This window comes from Solenopsis invicta, chromosome 6 (genome assembly GCF_016802725.1).
Source record: "Solenopsis invicta isolate M01_SB chromosome 6, UNIL_Sinv_3.0, whole genome shotgun sequence".
NCBI classification, from domain to species: domain Eukaryota; kingdom Metazoa; phylum Arthropoda; class Insecta; order Hymenoptera; family Formicidae; genus Solenopsis; species Solenopsis invicta.
The window spans coordinates 2,325,197-2,351,254 of NC_052669.1; the positions used below are offsets into that span (position 1 = coordinate 2,325,197).

A 26,058-nucleotide genomic window follows, 5' to 3' on the forward strand; every position below is an offset into this window, starting at 1 on the left:
GTTTGACGAGTGACATGAGAGCTCATTTGCGTTGAGTAGTGGGACAAGCACAAGCGTAATAGCTTCCGTGTAGTTTGCTGCATAGTCGGGCTCAACCAAATTATCATAATGAAGATAATGCAAAAAATGACCAAATCGTTCGCTCATTAAGAATGCGGTTGTAATAATTAGATGATAATTTAATTTAAATGAGCAAATAATATCCGTTAGAATTTTGGAATAGACAACGTTACACATTATAGAAATGAACAAGCATATGGCGACAGTTGCTTTAATAATGGCATTGCATTATGAGAATTAATTTCAAATTGAATATATTGAATATATATTCTATTCATTGTGGTAAAAATCAGAATGAACATTTTTAAAATTCAAAGACTATATTTTGTTATAATGAGAACATTATATCATTTCGATTAAATTAAAATACTTCTCTTAACTACGATACTATATGAATATTGTAATGCTTATAGTAGTATGTACTACTGTAATTCGTGCAAAAGAGCTTAGTTTACGTTTCTATATATACCTATAATTTCATATTAAGAAAATGCTTAATTATGCTACTTATGACCATTTAACTGTGCACCACTCCGAGAATTTCGAAAAAATTAAATTACCGCAGTACTTTAAACTTCAGCATTCAGCATCGCTATACTTTCAAAGTAACGCGAAATGGTAAATATATATAAACTTCTTGGTAAAAAGAATAGGAAAAGCACTCAACGGATAACAAGTAGCTAATCCAGTTTTTTCACAATATAGAACATGTGGTTGGCGTATATTATATGATAAGGATATTATGTGGCGAGTATTGTGATATTTTCAATACTCATAAAATATTGTAAGATACTTTCGTGAACTACCCGTGATCTACGTTCCCCCTATAAAAGTTCGATTTTACGGTTTATTTTTTGAAGAAATAAGAAAAGTTTAAAAAAAAAAATATATATATATATATATACAGAAAGGACGGCGATTGCGGAATATATCCGAGGTAGTGGAATATCATGTTTCTCGTAGTATAATTCCCATTGAATTCCAAGAGCAAACATTAAAATTACGTCGTTACAATCTATTTAAATATTGTACGATGGTTACTGGTCATTAGTGTTCTGTGTTTCTATAAAACATGAATTTTAGTTTTCTGCAGGTGACAAAAATTTTCACAGATATGCATTCTCTACGTAATTTTCAGAAGTATGTTACATATCAATTTTTTAACTTTAGTCTAACTTGAAGGCCTTAAATGTGAATTTCGATTAACATTGCATTTAATGTTTATCGTAATGTGTGTACGCGCGCGAATTCGGAAAATAAAGTCATATTATATGTGGACTATGATTGTGGAATATGGTCATCCGCCATGTACATCTCCCTGTTTATTAAAAGGAAAGAAATTATGTTAAAAAATTATAAGTTTTATTTTAAAAAATTGTTAAACCGAAAACATTATTTAAAGAAAATTTTTTTTAATAAAGTATGTTTTAGGAAATGTTCATAAAACCTTGTTTTGTGACACTTATTTGTGTGTAAAATCTACGGAAGATCATTAATTTGTTTTCTTTTTAATAAATAAAAATGCCTTTTATGACATCAGTTGTTAGTATTCCACGATCACTTTATTCTACTAACACATTAGAAAATTATAAATTACTTTCAGTGTATATATCCAATAAACTTGTATTTATAGGGTGATTGGTAAAACTCTATGACTAATAAATTGGCGGTTAGAATTGTGTCGCATTAATATTTATTGAGTTATTGTCAAAAAATAAAATGATATTCGATAACCCTCTCCTTTTCTCTATCGCTTTTTCATTTTCTTCTTTTTCTGTTATATACATACAATAAAAATATATCAACTTTAATAAAACATATAAACAATATTATGAAATATAATTTTGTAACATTTTGTAAAAGTATTTTATTAAAATTTACTTACTCATAATTTATTACTTTTAATGCGATTATTTTTTATATTTGTCAAATAAAATTAATAAGAAAAAGACAGCAAAATTAGAAAGAAGTATATTCTTTTCGGAATCGTATTCAACAGGTATTCTACCATAAATTTCATTTACAAGATACATATATGCTGTAGTTTTATTTGGTAATATAAGTTTGTAATCCAATTTTTGTAATTATCCATTTCAGCTCTTTTATTTTTATTTTACTAGAAATTTCAAAGCAAGGCATCTTGGTTGCAGCTGCTACCTTTTCCATTGTTTCTCCTTTCACTCTACTTCTATATTAAATTGAATTTGCTTTTTATATTCCATGTTTCCTACAAATTGAGCAATTTGTAGTCACTTAGATGTCACCGTCACTACCTTCAATATTTAATTTACATTTTATAAATATTTTTAACATTCCAATATTCATAGCGTAAATAGTAATTTACATTATTTCTTGGTATTAATACTCAGGTATTTTTTTAATCAATATTTTTAAAAAATTTTACAAATAAAAATAAAAAGTATCATTCATTAATTTCTACAAATCTAAAGTCACACATTTGACAAATTTTGATGCAATTATCGTTAATCCATAAATCGTCATACCATAAATTTCCACATCGTTGAAGTTTCTGCATTGAGGCTTGCAATCCGCTTACGTTTATTACAAACGGTCGATTTTGATTGTTCTGCTAATAGCGTAAATTGAGAAATGTATATCTCGGAAAGTTATCACATATCATTTTTCATGAAAAGATCATTTATCAAAATCTTACATGCGTCTTAGCAATGGAGATAATTAAGGTTTTTCATAAAATATTAATATTTTAAATTTAGATATAATAATACTGCGATAAATAGTTCAAACTATTGTGTCTAAGTTAAAGACACAGAAAAAATTGCTATGTTATTACAGCAATATTCTCTATGTTTGAAAAAGAAACATGTATAAATTCTAGTTACATATATTGATATTACTTGTTATTATTAATTTTATATTGAATACAGTTGTTTATTATGCCCATACAGTTCTTACAACCATAGTTCTTATGATAAGTAATATTCATTATAATAAGTAACAGTTAGAATATCCTCATATATGGTTGTTTCATAATATGATCTGCAATAGAATAAATAGTATGATTGAGAGATCTATTAGGTATAGTTACACGGCATAGCGCTAAGAATTTGACTCCACAACAGAATAGACAGCACCAATAACTCGCGAAGTATTTTCACACATAAAATAAAGTGTGTACTCGTATTATTGTGATCCTTCTTGTGAATTATTTATATCTCCGTCGGCGAAATGTTTGTAGTAGACCAACAGATTAGCAGTAATCGCATGAGTATTAAACTTGTGTTCTTCCAGTAAAGTCTACCGATATAACTTATAAGCCAATCTAATAGCAGATTCTGCTAGGTTTCTGCCAATTTGCATCAAACTTCTAAATTGCGTGTAAAGCTGCTCTGTTTTTAACACCAATTTGTTGTTGACTGAACTACGTGTGAACAGATTCTATTATGTTTCTGATAGCATACTATCCTCGTTGTCATCTGATAATATGGTTACAGTATAGTAGATTGTAACATCTATATAGCAACTACATTTGCTAAGGTCGAGACAACCATACAGATCACTTTCAAAGTATTATAGTTTTTATAACTCTTTTACATAGATAGATGAAAAATACTATTATTATTCTGCTGAAGAAACCTTGATTTTTTTTCTCCGTGAATTTATATTTTTAACATTATTAATATTATTATATTCTTCTTATTACGAAAAATAAAATAGTAAATTAAATATTCGATTTGTATAACACTTTTATTCATAGAAATTTAGAGGTATATTGAATATATTTAATATTTATACTCTCCTCGTTTTTTTGAGTTAATAATATTCCAAAACACAAATAAAATTGAAAGAAAACATTCAAGATTAATTCTTGATATTTTTCTCATATAAATAAATACTGAGAGAAAAATTTTAGTTTTAGAAAAAATAACAAAAATTGCAGTTTCTTCTCAATAGCACGAATATTTCACTTTATTACAACAATTTTAATTTATTAATTTCTTATGCATTATACTTTAAATAATTACTTATTATTACACTTATTTTATTATACATATTCAAATCATTTTAGGGATGACAAAGCTTTTTTGTACAGATCAACAAATTTTAATAAAGCAAAAGTACCTCGTTTTTATATTCAAATTGTTAACTCAACCATAACTTCGTATAAACTTTCTAAAAGACCAACTTCGCAAAGAATTTCAGTAGCAAAAATTCTGAGTGGCGATGATTTGGATTGTAAATATAAAATATGATATATGATGAATATCTCAAAAGATTTTATGCAATTTATTTGTTACAATTTAAATTAAAATAATTTTCTTTTTGATTTGATAATACACATAATACACATAAATTTCAAATATAAAATATATTTTTATTTTAAAAAATTATAAAATAAACTTGTTTCTCTCTCTCTCTCTCTCTCTCTCTCTCTCTCTCTCTTTCTCTCTTTTAGGAAGCAGGTATGCATATTTAAACGTTAACTCTTCTGTCATCTACGGGAGGGAGAGCCGAGCCAATCTCAAGCATTTTATATATAGCCAAAAGCTATTTTTTTCATTTTGTTTTTGTAATTACTCTATTTTGATTTTGTTATTACTGCGTCCTTATTTTTTATTTCATTCAATATTTGTTTCTTACGTTCTTTTTATTTATCTTTTAGTTATTTTTTTTGTATTTATTCTTTTTCTCTTTCTTTCTGTAATCATTAAATCCATTATTCAATATTTTTATATTCTTAGAGGGCTTGCTGTAAAATATCAATAAAAGTTCAATCAGTCATTCAGTTTGTCTCTCTTCCATATTCTTATAACTAGTTTTGTCTCCAAAATAGAAATTAGGTAAGATCAATTTTGTAATTAGAAATGACCGTTCATATAAAAGAGATTTTTATATTATATTTGTGTACAAATTGCATTTACAATTATATATAACCTTTGCATCGATCACAAACCATGTAATTACCTATATGATAATGTGTTGCGCATTAGTCTTAAATTTCTGTTCTTTTTTGCGATTGCACTTAGAATGTATCGTGTTATAAAGTCAGTAGTATAATTTATGACTATGAAAGATGAGTATCATAAACTCTACTATGACTTTCGCATAATTCAGTGACTAAAACGTTTCACTAAATGTAAATTAAAAAGAAAAAAATGCTTTCTAATTATTGTTTTTATCCATGTATGAGAATTAAATATGTATTTGATTTAGAAATAGTAAATTATATTTTCTATAATTATATTACTTACTTTCATTGTTAATTACTTTTATTGTTAATTAAAATAAAACCTTTATTCTTTTGTGGACACATTAATGATGCAAATTACTGTTAATAATTAATAAAAATTTACAATTTCAAAAATCGATATACATATATCCATGTTTGTAGACAATCTCATTGCAAAACAAGAGAGACAATTGATAATGACAACTGATTAATTAATCTATTTTACATACATATTTTACATCTATTTAACACATTTAACACATAATTTATTTTCAAACAATTTACCATTTAGTACTAGTTTCACAATATCTAATTTAAATGCAATTAGTCTTCTTTAATCTATGATTATTTAAAAAACAAAATTTTTTATTTTCTAATAAAAGTCAAATTGTACAATTTTTATGTAAAAATATATGATGTATTGCTAACATTTTAATAAAATTACGATATAGATACCACAGTTATTAATATGTAACTACTAAGTATCGATTTTAGAAGAGTTCTTTGAAAGTAAATACATGTACTTAAACAAGAGAAAGACACACACACACACACACACACACACACACACACACACACACACATTACGTACACACAATATACCTCATTACATGCAATCAATGTGGTCTCAAGTATCACTATCAAATTTGTGTAACAAGAATATTATTTACATTTCTATCAAAGGAAAGTCATGAAAACACGAGAATAGAAGAGCGTCAAACAACTTCTTGATGTAGAATAATAATTTTTAATTTATTAAGCTTATAAACAGTACTGTGTACTGTTTATAAACTTAGTAAACAAAACTCTTTCTTTGCATGTACATATATTATTTGCATTCTTAAATCATGACAAAAATTTGGCCAATTAAAGTACTTTAATAAAAAATAAATAAGTTTTATTACATTATAACAGAGAAAAATTAGCACAATGAAAAATGACTCCAGTAATAAATATTTTTAAAATTATCATCAAATACATAGATAAATCTAGTCAGTAAATTTGTACCCACTGTTATCTGAATTGTAAATAAGCACCGTTAATCAAATTCAGATTGGCAGAGACAAATTGTATTTCAAAAATCTAATAACTTGATTTATGTACGGTGAAGATTTCTTTTAGAGATAGCGTTGATGTCAATTTACTATTTGTCGAGAATACCAATGAGTTTTTATAAAAACTATAAAAAGTCATAAACTAACAAATAACAAAACATTTACACAAGAAAAAATTTAATTAATAATTTAAATGCAAATAAAATACTGGTAAGATACTGTCTAATGCCAACTTTTAGTATTGAATATCGACGCAGTACACTAAATATTAATATCAATGTAATACTAGAATATTAAGATAAATTGGCCAAGATTTGAAATATTGCTACAGTATAGAATTACAGTCTCTTTCTCACTCATTCATTTATTCATAACAGTAATTCATATCAATAATTGATACATGTTCTCTACATCTTGCAATAGTATCATATATTTATATTGATTTTAAAATTACTGTAATAGTATGTACATTAGTAAAAATAAATTTTAATACTGCAATATATATAATACTATGTTAAAATTTATAGCAATATTGTGTATTGCAACAATAGCAAATAATGCTCATTTTTAATACTATAACGTTAATAATACTGCACCAAAAATTGATACTGATTCAATATTGCGATTCTCTAATATAGAATCTTTAAAAGCTCGTTCCATCACAAGAACGTTCATTTTTTTTCTTCTTACTTTTCATGTATTTCTTGATAGTTCCCAGGAATGTGACCTATAACCTGTATATATAAGAAAAAGATGGAGAGAAATAAGCCATGAAGAATAGAATGGAACTAAGCGGTTAACATTCCGTGTAATGAGGAACGAGAAAAATTTTTTAAATCCCAAAGAACAAAACGAAAAGAATAATGAAAGAATGGTAGGAAAGAAAGGAGCGTAAAAGGGAAAGGATTGAATTAAATATGTTAAAAAACATCAAGAACACAAGAAAATACAATAGATGTCAAGCCTTAAGTGGTTGCATTACTTAGAATGCACTGCGCGGTATTTCTATGCACGAGAGAATCGCGCGTCCCTCTGATAAAGGAGTCCTGTACCTCTTTGTGCTACCAAACAATCTTTCAATTTCAGTACAGACGAAAATCTACCGGCAGTATACTTGTTCAATATCAATGACCGACAAACATCTATTGTCAATTTCAGTACTGACATGAAAATCTAACGATGCTATACGCTGGGTTAATACTGCTCAATACCAAACCATATATTAGGCTAATATCACATTGTTATTTTAAAATTGGTCCGCTACAGGACCAGTACTAAAATGTAGAAACCATTTTTTCGGTATAAAATTAATGTTTCACCAGTATTTAATACTTAACGTGTTTTTCCTATTTGGAAATTGGAAATAGTTATCAAATTATCTTGACTACTTTATAATATTATTTTATAATATTATTTTATAATATTATCTTGTTTTTATCTACATATATGTAATATAATGCAAATAATATGTATACATATACGTGATATAATAAAATTTACGCATAAAAGTAGTAAAGTTTTCACAAACACATTAATAATATAATTATCAATAATATAAGAAGAATTTATTTTAATTAAAACTTACTAATTTTTTAACTTTCTTATCTGAATGTGTTTACGCGTATATTTTTGATATAGAAATATACAAAACTAATAACTGATTTCTAATTTGGAATTTTATGTCTAAATCTTTGTCACCATGTATCACCAAGATATATTATAGTTCTATTCTCTTTACAATACAAGTTTTCGTAAGTTTGCAAACTTACCACACCACTTGATAAAGTTTTTAACGTATTAATGTCCTTCGTAGAAGCTATTGGACGGCAGATGAAAAACACAGATATTTCACATTATTTCTTCTGAATAAGTATTCAGTGTCTTTTACAAGGTGCTCTTAACAAGTATTTAGTATACATGCCTGGTTAAATCAGTTATTATTATTTATGCGTTGTGAAGTATCGTCAGCAGATACCCCAAGCGTAATAGCAATTTTCTTTCAGCCACAAAGCACTATATAGGTTCTAAACGAAAAGGAAAAAAAGTATTATTGCGACGCAATATTAGAAAATATTATTTTATACTTGTGTGTTACAAAGGCCCGTATAAAAATATTAATTTACATTGTGACTTTTTATAAATAGTACAATAATATTGGATAAATATGTGATACGTTTTAATTAAAAATAAATATCATTTGCATAATTTAAAAATTCATTGTATTTAGCGGTTGAAACAAAATAACTTTTAAAAACATTATTTCGTGAAAAATTGATCAAAAATAGAATTATATGTCAACTGACAGCAAGGTAATTATAAAGAACAATAAATTTATGACGTTCAACAAAAAATATTTGTATACATACAATTTTGCATTTTGTCAGTAAAAGCTTTAGATTTTTTGTTTTTTGACATGAAATTTAGTAATTTAATGGTTTCCACTTCTTTAAAGCTTCTTACCTTCTGAAAGATAAATAGTAAAGAGATGGAAAGAAAGGTACATCAAGTACAGATGTTCCATTTTTAAAAATGTCTACTTGGACGTATTTCTTACAACGATAAGTGTTTAGAATTTTAATATCCGTGGGGGTTTGCAGGAACATGTGCGGAAAAATTTACCGTCAGTTGTACTCAAGTAATGACAAAAGTCACAATAATACACCTGCAAAGAGTTCTTAATTTAAAAGTAGAAAATAAAAAAGGAAGGAGATAAAAACGGGTATTAAAACATCAAACTTTTCCGCTAATAATTTAAGAGTACAATAAAAACGTTAACATGACTTTTATAGGTTTTTCTTATTTTTCACTTCTGTTTCAGCTCATCGGCGAATGCGTACCGTAACTAATTACTTCCTGGTAAATCTTTCCGTTGCGGATCTTATGATGTCATTGCTCAACTGCGCCTTCAACTTTATCTTCCTCCTCAACTCTAATTGGCCCTTCGGAATGGTGTATTGCACCATCAACAACTTCGTAGCACACGTGACCGTCGCTTCCAGCGTTTTTACTCTCGTCGTAATTTCATTTGACAGGTAAGTTTTCATTAGGAACTTCTTTACACACTTCTCTCCCTCCCTCTCTCTTTCTCTCTTTCCCTACGCAATATTTCCAATATTATATTTCAGTCATTTAAAGGTGTTATATAATTTTTTATAAAAATTTTTTAAATTGTAGCTTTACATTTCCTAACGATAAACGATAAATTAATTTGAAATTCTTTTTTGAAGTTTATTTTACTAAAGAAAATTCTCGTTTTAGAAATTGTCGGAAAAACAGATTATGTAATAATGATAAATTATAAAAAGCATAAATTATACATCAAATAAAAATAATAAAACAGATTTTGTTTTTTATTTTTCTTTTCTTTTATAAAAAAAGTCATATTGGTCATTATAATTTTAATATGCAGATGTAATAAATAATTTATATATCTATACTTTACGTATCTACATATATCTTACATGTTATATTTAACGTGTAATTTATAAGTATCTATAAACCAGTTTTCCATTGTCTCCCATTATATTTTTTATTCTTCGCAACAATGGCGGTTTAGTTTTTGTTTTCTTCATCGATTTATTTTGATATGGTATAAAACAATCGTTTTCCCGTCAACATACGCGAGTTTACGTGGTTAATCTTGAAATACGTCGGGAAAATGGAGACATACGAACACTTGGTTCCATAGATCCTTTTTAATGGCGACACGAGAGAAAAAACTACCATTGCGGAAAAATCGCTGTATCTAAGCCGCGAAGAAAATGCTTGCGAAATATCGCTATTTGACTTTTGGTATCATTTGTATGCGATCGATACCGAGTGCAATATCTTGTAGAGATGGACTGGAACGTACCATTTCACACGTTTGTTCAGGAAGAGAGTAAAGTGTGCTGTAAATGTACTATAATACGTTCCAATAAATCGATCTTCTTTTTTATCTTATATTGTTTTACTTCAGTTATTTCGTTCCTTCAATGTACAGTCTTTTGCTTTTTAATAGAATCCTTTGCTCTACTTTATGTCTTTAATACCGTTGCACACGTTGTGGTTAATGCTATACAACATTAAACAAAAGGCTTTAGGCTAAAAACGTTTTCTTAAAATTATTTTATAATCGTATTAAAATATTTTATTTGAAATGAGTGATACATTCTTCTATAATTCAAAATTAAAAGTAGCTTTCACACTCACAACCGTATTAAGAGTTATTTAGGGCAGTTTAAAAAAAAAAACATTCGCGAAGTGAGTACGCAAACATGTTATTTATTGAACGTAAAAAATTCAGCAACATAGCTCGCTCTCTCTCTCTCTCTCTCTCTCTCTCTCTCTCTCTCTCTCTCTCTCTCTCGTAACACCCACTCAACACACACATACTAAAGAGTATTGTTGTATCATATGTGCTTGAATTCCATCTATTCGACATTAAAATTATTTCTGAACAATGTTTTACAATATACGGCTTTTTTAAGAATGGATTTTTACATTTTTTAAAGATTACCTATAACATATTTAATATCCTCTTTCATACATCCATCTTTTAAGAGAGGAATCTACTTTAGGGGACAAGAAAAGGTGATTTTTCATTATCTTTTTAAAAGGAAGAATAATATTTTATCGTTTTAAATGCACATTTTAATACAACTATTGAGAAGAATATATTCAAATATTTTGTAATTAAATAAATTAAAATTGTATATAATTTTGAAAAAAAAGTTACAATTTTCACTAAGTAACAATTTCTTTATGCAAAAAGAAATTGTTAATATTAATTTTTTTTTAACTTTTTAACTTTATTGAAAAGGTTTAGCCGTTATCTAACTAACTAAAAAAATGCAAAAAAAATAGGTTTTGAGAAAAACGCGTTTAATATTTTGATACTATTAGTACACAATTTTTGTATACTTTCAGTTAATTTTACATTAATCTGCTGTTCTTGATCCCTAAAAAAAATCTTCTAGTTCAAGAAATTTATTTGTCTTCTCTACGTTGCACGTTGTTTTGGTCAGCAACAAGAGCATTTCTTGTGGTTTAAGCGATCGGATCCCTATTTGAAGTTCAGATTCTAAACGCATTAAATAATCGTACGCGGCTTCTTTCTAAGCTAACTCACTTCTAATTTCTAACTCACTTCTAATTTCAACGATTTTTCGAATTTCGAAATAATACTTTAGGAACGTATTTTTTAGGCGTTCTATTGTATGGTTTCAAATTTTTAAAGATTTTAAACTAGAATATTTATTAAGATCCTTTTGTTAATATTAACAATATTAATATGCTTCTTATGTTGATTTCTCTATCTTAATTGCTATAATATTATCTTTGGATATCGGGAAATTAAATACTGAAGGATTTTAAAAGTTTATAATTACGTATTATAATTCTCCCAAGTTTTAGAGTCGTTAAATCAATTTATCGATTTACTTTCAAGATGTTTATAACTGGATAACTATTTATAATATTGACATCCATTATGCTTTTCATGCATTTGATTATAAATGATCTATTAATGATTTAATTAAATATAAGATATTTATTAATTATTATTACACAATTAATATTTCTTACAGCTATTAACTTGCAATTGTATTAATAATCAAACTCATTATTAATCGACTAGAAAAATCATCTTTACTATTTTTTTTCTAAAAAGTTAATTTAGTGTACGGCAATTTTAACGATAAAGATTGTTTAATTTTTAATTATTTTAATATTTTAATATCCAGTTATTTTCTTTATTATTAATCTTTATATGTTTGTAATCTTATTTACGTATAAATTATAAGAATATATACAATTATACAAAATAAACAATAGATTTTAACTTTCCTTATTTATTTTCAATTACCGATTTACCTTAATATTTTATACTGTTTATATTTCATAAATTATAACATTTTAGCAAAAAATTAACTAAACCTGGAAAAGAAAGAATACTTCAACATATTTTATGCTTCATTTAGCTTTATGTATATATAACTGCCTATTACGGGCTCTCTTTTATCAAGTACATGCAACATTTTATCTTATATTAGAGGGGTCTTTTTTCCTTTATTTTTGTTGCGAAAGATGAAAAGGTTAAATTTATTGCAGATAAAATTCTAACGCGCATCGCTCATTCTTTATTACATAAATATTAATCGAAACTTAATAATGCTAATAACCAATTTTATATAAATCGCGTCACGTTAACGAAAATCGATATCGTCTCACAATTACGCGCTCCGAATTTTACTATCATGGAATATGTCAGATACATAGATACTTTTTATTTCGTTTTTTAATAATATTCTTATTTTATTTTATTTTACACATATTATATATTACTTTAATATTGGAAAATTTATTTTATTGTCAATTTCGTGCAAAAAAGAAATAGAATTATCCATACCAAATTAAAATATTGTCATATGTGTAAAATGTCTTTCATAAATGCCCAGTTATACAATTATATTCAATATTTTTTAAAATAAATAGAAATGCGTGACGTTAATATATATACAACTACATAAATATATTGATGAGTGTAGCAACAATCTTTGTTTATACACAAGTTTATGCGGTAACTTGATATATCTATATTATAAAAAAGACAAGACGTTCGGGAATTGTATGTAGAGCTTGCCAATACATATAGAGTTAAATTACACATGATACACCATGCTAACACGTAACTAGAACAATACTCGACAGTATTAATCAATGTCTGTGATGTGCGATAAATAAGGTTTACCCTCAGCGAAATCGAATTAATTAACAGCACCGTGGCGTTCTCATTAATAAAAATGTTACGCCGCGCCGTTGCCGGTGCACTACTAGTATCGATTCAAATTCAAAAAACACGAATAGACTAGCAATAAAAAAAGCCATTAAGTATTAGATGCTGTACAGCAGTTTAATGCATAAAGTAGAAAAATAGCAAAGCTTTTTTACACGCAGTCTAAATTATATTATTCATTTTTTAATATAATCTTTTAACAAAATATAATATGGTACAAGAAATGAATATTACAATTTAAATAAAAAGCATTCGTTAAATAATATTTTCTATTTAATACTTTGATTATTAAAATATTTTATTTCCATAATTAATAGTTAATAAAAGTTACTGCATTTTATGTAACTGTAATGAAAGAACGATCAAGAGAGTTTTTATAAATTGAAAAAAAAAAAAACAAAAGATTTGAAAAAATGCAAAAATGCTTCTACTTTCTTTCTGTATTATTACTATACTATTATATTATTATATTAATTTCTACAATATTGTACACGCAAAAATTACATAATACAAAAAATCTAAAAACAAATTTTTCTTCTTACTTTTCTTGTAGAGAACGAAAGTTATTCATTACGATGACCTTTAAGATCGGAGGTAGAGATGAGATAAGGTACAAATTCATGCTCATCGGTTATTCCACTACTATCGGCACAGTTAACTCAGCCGAAGATCACAGATTATTATCCTATTCGTTTTCTTTCAACATTCAAAAAAGAAAAAAACTATTGCATGTTAGTTTCCTATTAATCTTGCTCTAATTTCTATCGTATCACAATGATAATTTATTTATTGCAGATTTAAGTGAACATAGTTCATAGTTCATTCTTTTTCTAATTTAAAAACTTATACAGAAAATTCTAAAAATATTTATCGAGTTTATTGATGCCATTTTTTGTGATTCTTGAGGTAAAAAAATATACGTACCGCAACGTTTATCAAAATGCAGCTTTGTTTTCAAGTCATGCATTTTTGAAAATTCGAAAAATTGGACAATCACTCCATTTTCCACTCCAATTCTTGTTATTGTAGGGATTTAACGATTTATTAAAAAACACTAAATTTGTCACAATATTTAGTTAAAATATTGGCGCAGCAGTCACAGCAAAATACTGATCTGCAAAAAACATTTTATTACAAAAATTCGTATATTATAATGTGGACATTTAAAATGTTTGAAAAAAGTAACAAGCACAATAAAATACATGTAAAAAGAAAAGTTGCTGAATGTAAATCCGATCCAAAGTAATCTTCCAATTTTTCGGATTTTTTTAAATTTATAGCTCGAAAACAAAGCCGCATATTGATAAACATCGCGGCACATACGTATACTTTTTTGGCTTCAAGAACTACTAAAAAAATTGACATCGAAGAACTTGATGAACATTTCTGGGATTTCCCTCGTCAATAGAGAAAATAATTCAAAATATATATATTGACTGTAAAGCAATTATAGTTATTTCTTTTCTTATCATGCAACATTATAAATGTCATATTGTAAATGTTTTAAATTAATTCACTTTATTTTTCAAGATTAATTACGAAGAAAATTTTCATGCGTAAATATTTTTTTTATGACGTCAAAGGTATGCCCAAATTTATGCAGTATAAAGTAGATTAAACGTAATGATAGAAACTTCAAATGTAAATAAAAACTGCCGTAAAATTCAAAAATTCAAATTATGTCTAAAGATATTATCCAAAAGTTATATAATATATAAGTTATATATAGTTATATATATATATATATATATATATATATATATGTATAATACAATCTTGAAAAAAAATTCCTATATTAGTAAAATTTTCTTAATAATAGAAGGATTTCTCTAAAAATTTTGTAGGCTACTTATTTTCAATAACTGTATCAAATTTGTCAAACAATGTCTTAAGTGCCTCATTTGCAAATTTTGGCCATTTAGTATAATGAGGGAAAGCAGTCAAATTATAGTAAGGGTGAATATTATATTTGATATATAACAGGAAATTCCTTGAAACATATTTAACGAAATTTGTAAGATATCAGATCTCCATGCTATATTTAGTACAACATAATTATTATTAACATTTTATACATTTTATAGCAATATAATAAAAAGTTATTAATAAATATAACGCTATTTTTTAACAATATTATATATATTTTTATGTGCAAACATAGCATTTGAAAATTATTTTTTTATTATTTAATTATTCTGTACTTTTAAAATTTTATATAATTATAAAATGTATTTATTTGCATTTTAAAAAGTTGCAGTTAATTAATTTAATTAATTTAATTTATTTTTTAATTAACGAAGATTGAGCTTATTACAAACATTCAGTTTTAACGTAATAAAAAAAAACGAATTACCATCAAATAAAGTTTCACAAAACTTTTGTCGCATATTTAACAGAATAATTATATTATATATACGTTCTTTTTTAGCATTGTCGCAGTTGTCAACTATTTGCTTGTGACAAGACATAACGACAAAAAAATTTTAAAGTTCCATACTTAAATTATTTTACGGTAAATTAACTGTGCGCTGGAAATTGAGGCCAAAGTTGTATAGAACTTTAGGCATAGAAATGGGTAAGGGGGTGAATATAATGAAGGCTAATTGATGTAGGAGGATCAGAACCGGCTTTTGAAGCGGCTGTTATCGGAGAGATTGTAGTAATTAACAATCACTCAAATTGTAAAATAAATGGAGACTGGAAGTAATATAATTGGATTGACTTGAATATGTTTACAAAAAATATTATATACTATTTATAATGTTTATAGACGTTTTTAGTTTCCAATTTATACAACTTTTCATGCTTAAACGACAGGAAATATTATTCTCAAACTTTCTAAAGTAATTAGGAAAAATGGAATGATGGCTTGAATCGCTCTTTCAATGCTCTTTTTCCATGCAGATTGGTTAATTTAATCGACAATTTGCTTTATTTGCACTAAAATTGTTTGCAAATTTAATGTATAATAAATTTTGTACTAATCATTAAAAATTAAAATAAAGTTTTAGATTAGTTTGACACAATTTTTAATTATGTTTTCATTAGAGAAAAAATGAATTTAAAACAAACGTTTAATATTATATATCTTTTGCATACATTACAAATTATGTGTTACTTCGATGAAGTCGAGATGACGCAAAGGATTATAACATCAAAGTCATAAGTATAATAGTTAAGTTATCAGTAAATCCCACAAATTTCCAATAACGAAATTCCAATCCGATTGACAATTCATCAATTAATAACAGCTCATTAAAAGAAAAGTGACTTAACGATCAATCAATGTCAAGTTAATAATTCAATTTTGCCAATGGTTTTGCCTATAGAGCTGTAAAATAGTTCTCAAATAGTAACTCAATTTTCGATTTGCATTTTGAAAATATTCAATAACCGATTTACATTTCAATTTTTCTCGTTTTGCTGCATTTTATGTCATATTATTCTACCAATGTAGAAGTCAATACTCTTAAAGATGAGAACGCAATCGATTCTAAGCATATAATAACAATTTAGTATCCGCAATGCGCATTGAAGATGACTCAGAGAACTTACAGTTTAGAACACGTTCGATCTTACAATAACTGTAGTTAGGTAAAAGAGGAATATCTCGGGACATCAAACAAGTTCCGATGCATTTCCGTATTACTATGCCTTTCACGTATTGATCGATGGAAAAGAAATCGTAGTTCGAATGGTGCTAGGTCGCTATGCTTCTCACGTACTGCGGTTTGTACATGCATGAGTTGGATTGACGATATACCGAAAATTAGATTTGCTATCCATTAAACATGCATTAGACACTACTTTGCAGCTTTTATCTCTTCATATTGTACCAATATATCACATCTGATTGTGAGTATCAATGTATCATATCCCGATGCGCTTAGTTGACCCATAAATAATTCAATAAGAAGTATGACCAAATTTCCTACATAACTTTTAACGTGGAAAAATATTGAATTTAATTATTGCAAAATAATAAAATGACAGGCACAATAAACAATAGAAAGAAATTTTATCTTTTACGGACTGTGCTTCATCGTTGCTTTGATGAGAAATACTCTTGATTTCACTCTCAGTTAATACTATTTAGTTTTTCCTCTGAACTGACCTTCCGGTACTCAAAGAATATCTTTCTGTGACAGCGACATTTCACTTCGCAGTACAAGAAACTCAATTATATGATTCAAAATAAAAATAGTAGAAATTATACTTTTAAAGTATTATTTCATTATGTTAAAACACTTTAATGACATATACATATATGTAGGAGATGATAAATCATTATCCTTGATAAATGTTGCAATAATATTTATTAAATTTAACTACTAAGTTAATCAGTAGTTTAATTTACCTCTGAAAAATAATTTTTAATAATATTAAGAATAGTAAGTAAAAATATTATCTTTAAAGTGAAGATTCATATTCAAATTTCGTGCCCATACGTACTCGCGTATTAACATCTCAATTTACTACAATACGTCTTAATTTCAAGAATATCTCACCGTATAGCCATTCGTAACCTAGTTTTAGGTTGTAATTCATATCGTACGCGCACGATGCAATTTATTTTCGCAATGCATAGAATGCCGTTTCGGTTTCGATGACTTACCGAAATACCTCACGACGGTAGTTCTCTATGCGTGCAAAAAACTCACGCAGAAAACAATGCAACCATTTTGTGTATGTCGTTTATTGTTCTGGTATACAATGCATCACATGACGGTTGCATTTATTTGTATTTTGTGGTCAAGAAAAGATAAAAATCACAGTACAAATGCATTTTTGAGGTAAACTTTTTAATCAACAATTAGCGATTATCACAGTTATTGCAGTTCTTTTTAACTATTGAACTATTAAATATCTAGATAATATTTCTATTAAAATAAATTTTTTTAAATTTTTTATTTAAATTATCATTACTCTTTGTAAACCTAAAAATAAGATAATAATTAACTGTAGTATAAAATTTTAATAAATGCAAAACTTGACAAGGAATGTATGCTTCAATAAATTTTCTAAAAGGTATTCTTATTAATATATTTCGCATTATCCATTGTTGTGCATTTCTAGCCCCTATCTCAAAAGAACATAAAGTGCAAAAGTAATTGTCAAGTTTAGTTTCCTTATGGAAACTCACTGAACAGTTTATTGCATGGCAAATGAATAGGGTCCATATTTCAAACTTATGTTAGATTGTTTATTGTCTTACTAAAACTAAATCGACGATAACTGAATAAAATTTCTGCAAAATTAAATTCATAAACTTCTGTCACGAGCAATTTATTGTACAGATGTTATCTTGCATGTAATCTTTTTTTAGCTTATTTTCTCGCATTTAACTAATTAAATATTAAATATTAATTACAAATTAAAGAAACAAATGTGTTTTTTCTTTTATATTTATTAAGTTAATTTTAATATTTATAATGTTAATGAATTAATATTACTGTTAATATATATTAACAGCCAAGAAAAAGAGATAAAATATGATGTAAGAAATTTCATCGCTTGATTAAATTACTTCTTCATGGGAGTTTTCGGTATGTGTATGACGATATTAAAGGGAGAAATTTCTTGATGACAGCAAAGCATTAAAATTTCAAAGGACATAAAATTTTGATCATTAACACATGTATAATTGACAAGCACAAAGTAAAAGCTGTCCGACGCACAATATTATAATTTAGCCTGCTTTGAAATATGCATTCAATAGCATTTCTTATCAGAAATTTAGATCCAATTTGTAATATCTTCGTGAACTTAACCGAAGAGAGTGGAAATGATCTAGTTTCTTTGATTATATCTGTGTCGGTACAGAAACTTAAGCGAGAAATTCTATTGTAGATTTGTGCATTTCTAGCCCGTATCTCAGAAGAACATAAAGTGCAAAAGTAATTGTCAAGTTCAGTTTCCTTGTGGAAATTCACTGAACAGTTTATTGCATGGCAAATGAATAGGATCCATATTTCAAACTTATGTTAGATTATTTATTGTCTTACTAAAACTAAATCGACGATAACTGAATGAAATTTCTGCGAAATTAAATTCATAAACTTCTGTCATGAGCAATTCATTGTACAGATGTTATCTTGCATGTAATCTTTTTTTAGCTTATTTTCTCGCATTTGACTAATTAATGAAACATGTTACATGCATAAATTCAACATGTACCCAATTATCCTATTGAAGTAATTTTCAAATAATGAAGATATGAAAATTTAATAAAGAAGCTGTACACACATTAAACTTTTCAATTTTTTTTTATTAATCTTATAGCATTTGTTTTTTTTTTTTGCTCGGTCAGAGATAGAAAGAAATAATTCTCCTTTCGCAAACTTTATATATTTTTTTATTTACCATATTGTTAACAATTATTCAATTAAAATTCACTCATAAAATAATTTCGTCTAATTCATTTGGCCCACCGATAAAGGGCCAAATCAATTATTACATCTGTTTGACTGCGGTAAACTTGGTAAACTGTTATTATTGTATGCACGCGGGAGTTATAAGAGCAATAATGCTAATGTCAAGCAAGAGACTTGTTTGTAATCTAGTAAATGTTTGCGAGAAACACACGGTAATTTATGGACTATACACTATACATTGTATCATTTTACTTGCGTGATAACTGTAATGAACTTTAACATCACATTAATAATGTTGTAATTATATCTGATTGCCAATTTCCTCCGATGCTATACAATTATAAATAAGATTTTATTTTATTTTATTTAGCATTAATGTAATGTCAGCTCTATGAGTTATGTCTTCAAAGTTCATTAAAAATTATTTATATTGCTAAATGTAACATGTGTCTTGTTTTGCTGTTACATATTACAAAAGATTTAGATTTATAAAGATGTTATAACTTTTTTGCAATTCTACCCTTGTTTGCTATCATTATTTTTTGTTTTATGTCTAACGAATAATAAAGATGCAATAACAACAAAGCACGCTAACATCTATAAGTCCATTTTGAATACGGTGGATTATAGATTGTATTATCGATTATAAAATTGTGTATTGTATTATTATTGCACAGGACCTCGTATATATGATAATATACTTCAATAATTTCGAGTAGTTACTTTTTACGAGGTACAGAATATTACGCGCAGTACATGAGGAATAGTTTTTGATCTGACATATTACAATTCGCAACACAGCAATTTACACTTTTATTACACGCGACTGCATTTTCTAACGTAAAATTACTTCGGTTCGCACTACATTTTGAATTTCTAGCTCACATGCGAAGCAGCTATTATCTAAAGCCTACATTCTTTCACATGAATTGTATGCATAATAAATTATTTGAATAAAAAAAACGTATGTATACAGAGATTCACGTAATTATTTTGAGTAAATCTAGTTTTAAAGTAACTCTAAAATGGGCATTTTATTTTTTCAAAAAACACAATTACTAAAGGTATTATATAAAATGCTCTTCACAAAAAATAAAAAAAAGTTAAATTTGTGTTTTAATTTTTTTCATCGTAGTTACTAAAGTTTTGCAACAAAGTACTGTCAAATCTTTATTTGAAATATTTAACAATGATATGTAGTAATGTCTAAAATTATTATACAACAAAACTTCAAGAAAGTCTTGTCGAAAAAAATGATACAAGATTAAACGCCATAAATTCCAGTAATTTGTTTGAATCTGTTGCGGGGAATATTAAACAGCATCGTTATGCCATTTGTTGCAGGTACATGGCCATTATGTATCCACTTAAACACCATATGTCTCGCAAGCGGACAGTGATTACTTTAATTTTAATCTGGAGCATCTCGTCTGCCCTTGCAACACCGTGTCTTTTATATTCCACAACTACATTACGCAGGTAATTATTATAACTAAACAAATTATTAAATAAATTTTTCTTAATTTCGTACATATATACACACAATTTCATTTTAACATTTTTTACACATTATCTTAAAATATTAACACATAGTTGAGAGACTATGTATTAGGAGTAAAACATGCAACAGACGTTATAATAAATCTTATGTAACAATAATTTATATATCAATCAGTCAGGATCACAATCAATGCTACATGTTTCATGCTATTTCTTATTATTATATCAATTTAAATATTATCTCTTATAATTTCTTATGCAGCAGATCATAGAACAGTCTTTACTGAATACATTTACGTTCTAAACAGGTTTCGTGATATGTAAATATACTGCAAATGTGAAATGCTAGTCACGTTTGTAAGAGTCCATTGCCATAGAACATACCAAATCACTTATTTAATGTAATTTTAAAAAAATTCAGACTGTTATATGAAAGTTAAAGGTAATATTGTATTTGCATTATGTGTTTTTACATTTTGCTTACACATGCAGTCTTGTAAATTCTATTCTGGCATAATAACAATTTGCTTAAAAAATTAATAGAAGAACGCAAATTTTTATTATATTACGCAGCCTCCTGTTACAATAAAATAAACGCAAAAGCAATAGATTTTTAAAAATAAAATCTTTGTAAATAAAGATTGAACTTCTATTAAAACACATATTATACTGTAGAGTTTGAATAGTTATTTGCAATGTATGTTGTATGTTTACTAACACAAATCCGTTGTACAAATTTGCTTATCACGTCACAACTTTGAGAAAAATGGTTTCAAAACGGTTAAAAGAATAATGGTTTTGATGGTTTTGACATTATAATAATGTTTTTTAATTTTGTTAATGTTATAATGTCACATAAAAATATTAACTTCTTTTATCTTAACATACATTTGAATTTATTTAAGTATGCTATTTTGTTTCGAAGATTAAACAATTGAAAAGATTAATCTTCCTAACATATTGTGTTTTTAATTTTTTTTAATTTTTTTAGGGCTCAGATAAAAAATTTGAACATATTGTATACCAAACTATTCAAATTGTTTGAAGTAAAAAAAATCCTGTTCAAATATTTTGGACAAATCAAACTTAAGTGATCGGTTTGTAATGTAAATTCATTATAAAGTTTAAACAGTAAAAAAATACTCGAAATGCAGTATGCATTAGAAACAAACAAGTCTTTTCTTTTCTACACTAATATGTAAAAAATTCAAATTTAAATTTACAGTAATTTTGTACTCTCGGATCTCAATTATTTGCACTTGTATCGCGAAATGATTGGATAGTGTAATATATATTCTAATAGAATTTCCATCTTTATTTAAAAAAATTTTAATTTTAAAATTTTTATTGCTAAAAATTTATTATGTTTTTATTGTAATATTAGACTAAAGCAAAACAAATTTGTATTTGATAGTCCTTCTATTATTTTTTTCCAACAAATTATTAATAAAGTATTAACTGCTACTGAATTTCCTCCTCATACACACACACACACACACACACACACACACACACACATATATGCATACAAAAAACTGTATATACAATATACATATACATATGAGGCTTTTATTAAATGTGTTATAATTGTAACATGGTTTGGTCTAAAAGCCTTTTATCAGGTAACGATTCAATTACAGCCTTAGTTTCATAGCTTATAGCGTATCTACCCGCATAGAATGTCATCTGCATCAAAAGCCATAAAACGCATATACGTATACATAGATTTGCACGGTTTTATCTTCACAGGTTATTTCACGTCGGTTTATGCGTTATACGTTCCTATACCTATGTATACAAGCTCATAGACTTCACTGTCACATCTTCCAGATAAATTATTATCAATCAAGCACTGATACATAATGGAACAGTAAACACATCTTATATAAATTTTGCTTAAATAAATTTTAATCTTAATAAGTCAGTTTAGAATAACATTAATGAAAGTATACAATATTAAAATGTAAAAACAAGATTGTTTTCATAATAATAATAAAAATTTAAAAAGAATTTGATGTTACTTTATTTTATTATCAAATGCTATAAAATTTGTAGACAGCATATTTGTTCCATAATCCGTTCATAGCCCAGCAAAGCTTTAGGTTTCTTATCTTTCTGTGCCAGTGAGCTGATTTCATCTCAGTTGAATTTTTCTCTTTGCTTTTTAACTTTTTCTCTGTTTGCAATATGTGTGTATTGATTGTTTCAGCTAATGTATTATTTTAAAAAATAATAAAAAAAATTTGTAATAAAAGAAAAATTTCAATAACCATTTTGTTTCCATTTGTTAAAATATTACTTTTAACGATAAGTATGCCTACCCGAAATTTTCTCATCGTACTTTTAGAAATTTTTTATTCTAGCATATTATATATCTACTTTGCTGCTATCTAAAGCCGATTCTATCTTTTAAAGCCGACCGTCTACTTCTAAAGCCGTTCTCATGTTTCTAAAGCCAACTATATTTCACTTTTCTATAATAAATCATTTTTCTTAAATTTTAACAAGCTAAAAACCATTTTTTACAGTAAAAAGTGAATTATGCATTTATCGTATTGCAAACTATGTTAAATATTATAATGTACGCAATATAATTGCAGATACCCAACTTAAAGCCAAGAGTAACGTCCTGTAGAACCACGTTTAGCGGAAATTAGATAAAATGAATAAATCTAATAAATTTATTACTAGTAAATTCATTTTATTATTCAAGTTTTTCGTAAAAAAAAGTGAAATTTATATTCGCAAACATCTTCACTCCACATTCTATCGCAAAGTCAATGTTCCATACAAATAATTTCCACCCTCACATTGTTTTTTTCTTTTATATCCAGCTCCCTAGATTCATTTCTCTTTGGGTTTGATCCTATAAGCGACTTTTTTCCCTACATTCCTACAAGGAAAAAATAAGATATTAAATTCTTAATGATTAATATTCGAGTATAAGAAATATATGTGTATATGATGGATAGATAAATTTTTATAAAAGAACTTAGTCACATAGTATCTCTTATCACTGTTCATATTTGTTTCTATATCCTCAGAGAAATTGACATATAATCAATTGCAGATATTCCAACGGAACAACCAGAATCTCCTGTTATTTATTGTGGCCTGACGGGGGTTATTTGCATAGTAAAACGGAGTATTGGTAAGTAATAAGCTTCAGTTTATTGAATTTCTTTTAGGCAAAGTCTAACGGGTCTCGATGTAATGAATTTCAGAAATGTGCAAATCTGTATGTCGAATAGGGACCATTCAGCGTTTTTTAATATAAAAGGGCACGTAAAATCGCGTGCTGAAAGAAGTTCTTGTAAACACCGTGTACACAATCCGTTACAAATGCGAAACAGATTGAATCGACAATTATTCTAAGGAGATGCGATAGGAAATTACTATGGATTTGCTCAATATATTATCGGGGATAGTAAGAGTAGTTTGACCTAATTAGATTGGTTACATTCAATCCGATATATTACGTTAATGCGTGTAAGGTGGAATTTATTAATTATCAATTAGAGATCTAACTTTGTTATACCTTGTACATCTTTACTGCTTAATTCGTTCCTATATGCAAAACAATATTGAAATTATAAAGAACTATTAATGCACATAAATAAATTAATTTGTAAATTGTAAATAATGTGTACAAAATGTATACATATTTTTAATACATATATAAATGTATACATATTTTACATATGTATAAATATTTTTTTTATTAATCTTAGTTTAGCAATAAAAAAATACATATTTTCCATATAAATATCTTACATAAAAATTAAAGTCAATATCTTCAATAATTTTTGAGAAATTATGTCACAAAATCGAGTAAAAAAATGCATTTTTAAATTTAAGTAACATAGAAACTAATACACCTTTAGTCATACATAGATTTCTAGATGTGTATTTACTAATGTACAAATGGATGTGTAAAAATATAAAATATATGCAGTAATTCCCTTTAAAAAAATTCTCAAATTGAGCCACATTTTGTGTTCTAAATCTTCTTAATAATAATAAAATAAAGATCTCTTAATAAAATGGTACTCTATGATTAAACAATCATTTGATATTAATGATAATAATAATTATTGATAATAATTACATTAGCGAGTTTTTTAGAAAGTTTGAATAAAAATATGACATGAGAAAAAACACCATGCAAAAATTCTGTTCACAGCAGTATACAGTAAACTATACAGTATGTAAACATTTCTTTTGAATAATATTTTGAATAATTTTTTGCTGAAAAAAATTAAATTGCTTATAAAACACCTTTGAATCCAAAATTTATTGTTAGTAGAGTCGATTTACAGTATATGTTATATAGTTAAATAACAATTTTTTTAAAAATTGGAAAAACAAAGCTGATATTGGACATGAAAAGTCAATATTAAATAAACTTCCCTTTGCTACATGGACAGTAAACATAACAAGATCCATTTAAAGAACAGAACAAAATTCGAAATTTTTCTTTCTTGTAAAAGAAAGTTTGTTCTCATAAAAAATACTGCATGGATAATGTAAAACATTTTTTTTAAGCCAAAAGAGAAAATATATTTAATTGTAATGAAACCAAATTGTAATGATATATTTTTTAATCTTTTTCGGTATTTTACTTTATTTATATTCTCAAAGTATGTAAAGTCATAAACTAAAAAATTTAGTTATTCACATCATGTAAATGAATGGTTTTAATCAAGTATTTTATACAGAAAATTTTAGAAAGAAATTTCTAATTGAATAGCCTCATAAATCTTACTCATTCGAGAGAACATTTTGTATAAATCATACAGGTAGAACTTTAAATGTATATTCGAGGTTTTCATTTGTCGCATAGTCCAGAACTTGCTGTCGTTAGCGCGGTATACTCTCCTCTTACGAAGAACATCACGCAACGCTCTGAAGTTTACAGAGAATACCTCTGTTCCTACATATCTACAAAGTAGCTCGAAGTTAAGCTTATTTAACAACGGAAGTAACAATACCACTGGTCTGATAGTATGCAATAGGGTAATTTAAAACATTCAAACTAGTGAAAGAGTGACGTATATTTCTGTATACACGAAAATGGAATTCAAG

At 26.7% G+C, this 26,058-nt stretch overlaps 1 protein-coding gene across 1 annotated transcript in view; it reads left to right on the forward strand.

Annotated features, from left to right (window-relative positions):
* Positions 1-26,058, forward strand: part of LOC105193922 (tachykinin-like peptides receptor 86C) — a 54,845-nt gene that overhangs the window by 16,938 nt on the left and 11,849 nt on the right. Inside the window, exons 2-4 of the mRNA XM_026130649.1 lie at positions 9,143-9,356; positions 20,818-20,952; positions 24,044-24,124. Of these exons, the coding sequence (XP_025986434.1) occupies positions 9,143-9,356; positions 20,818-20,952; positions 24,044-24,124 (430 nt within the window). The remainder of the gene's footprint in view (positions 1-9,142; positions 9,357-20,817; positions 20,953-24,043; positions 24,125-26,058) is intronic.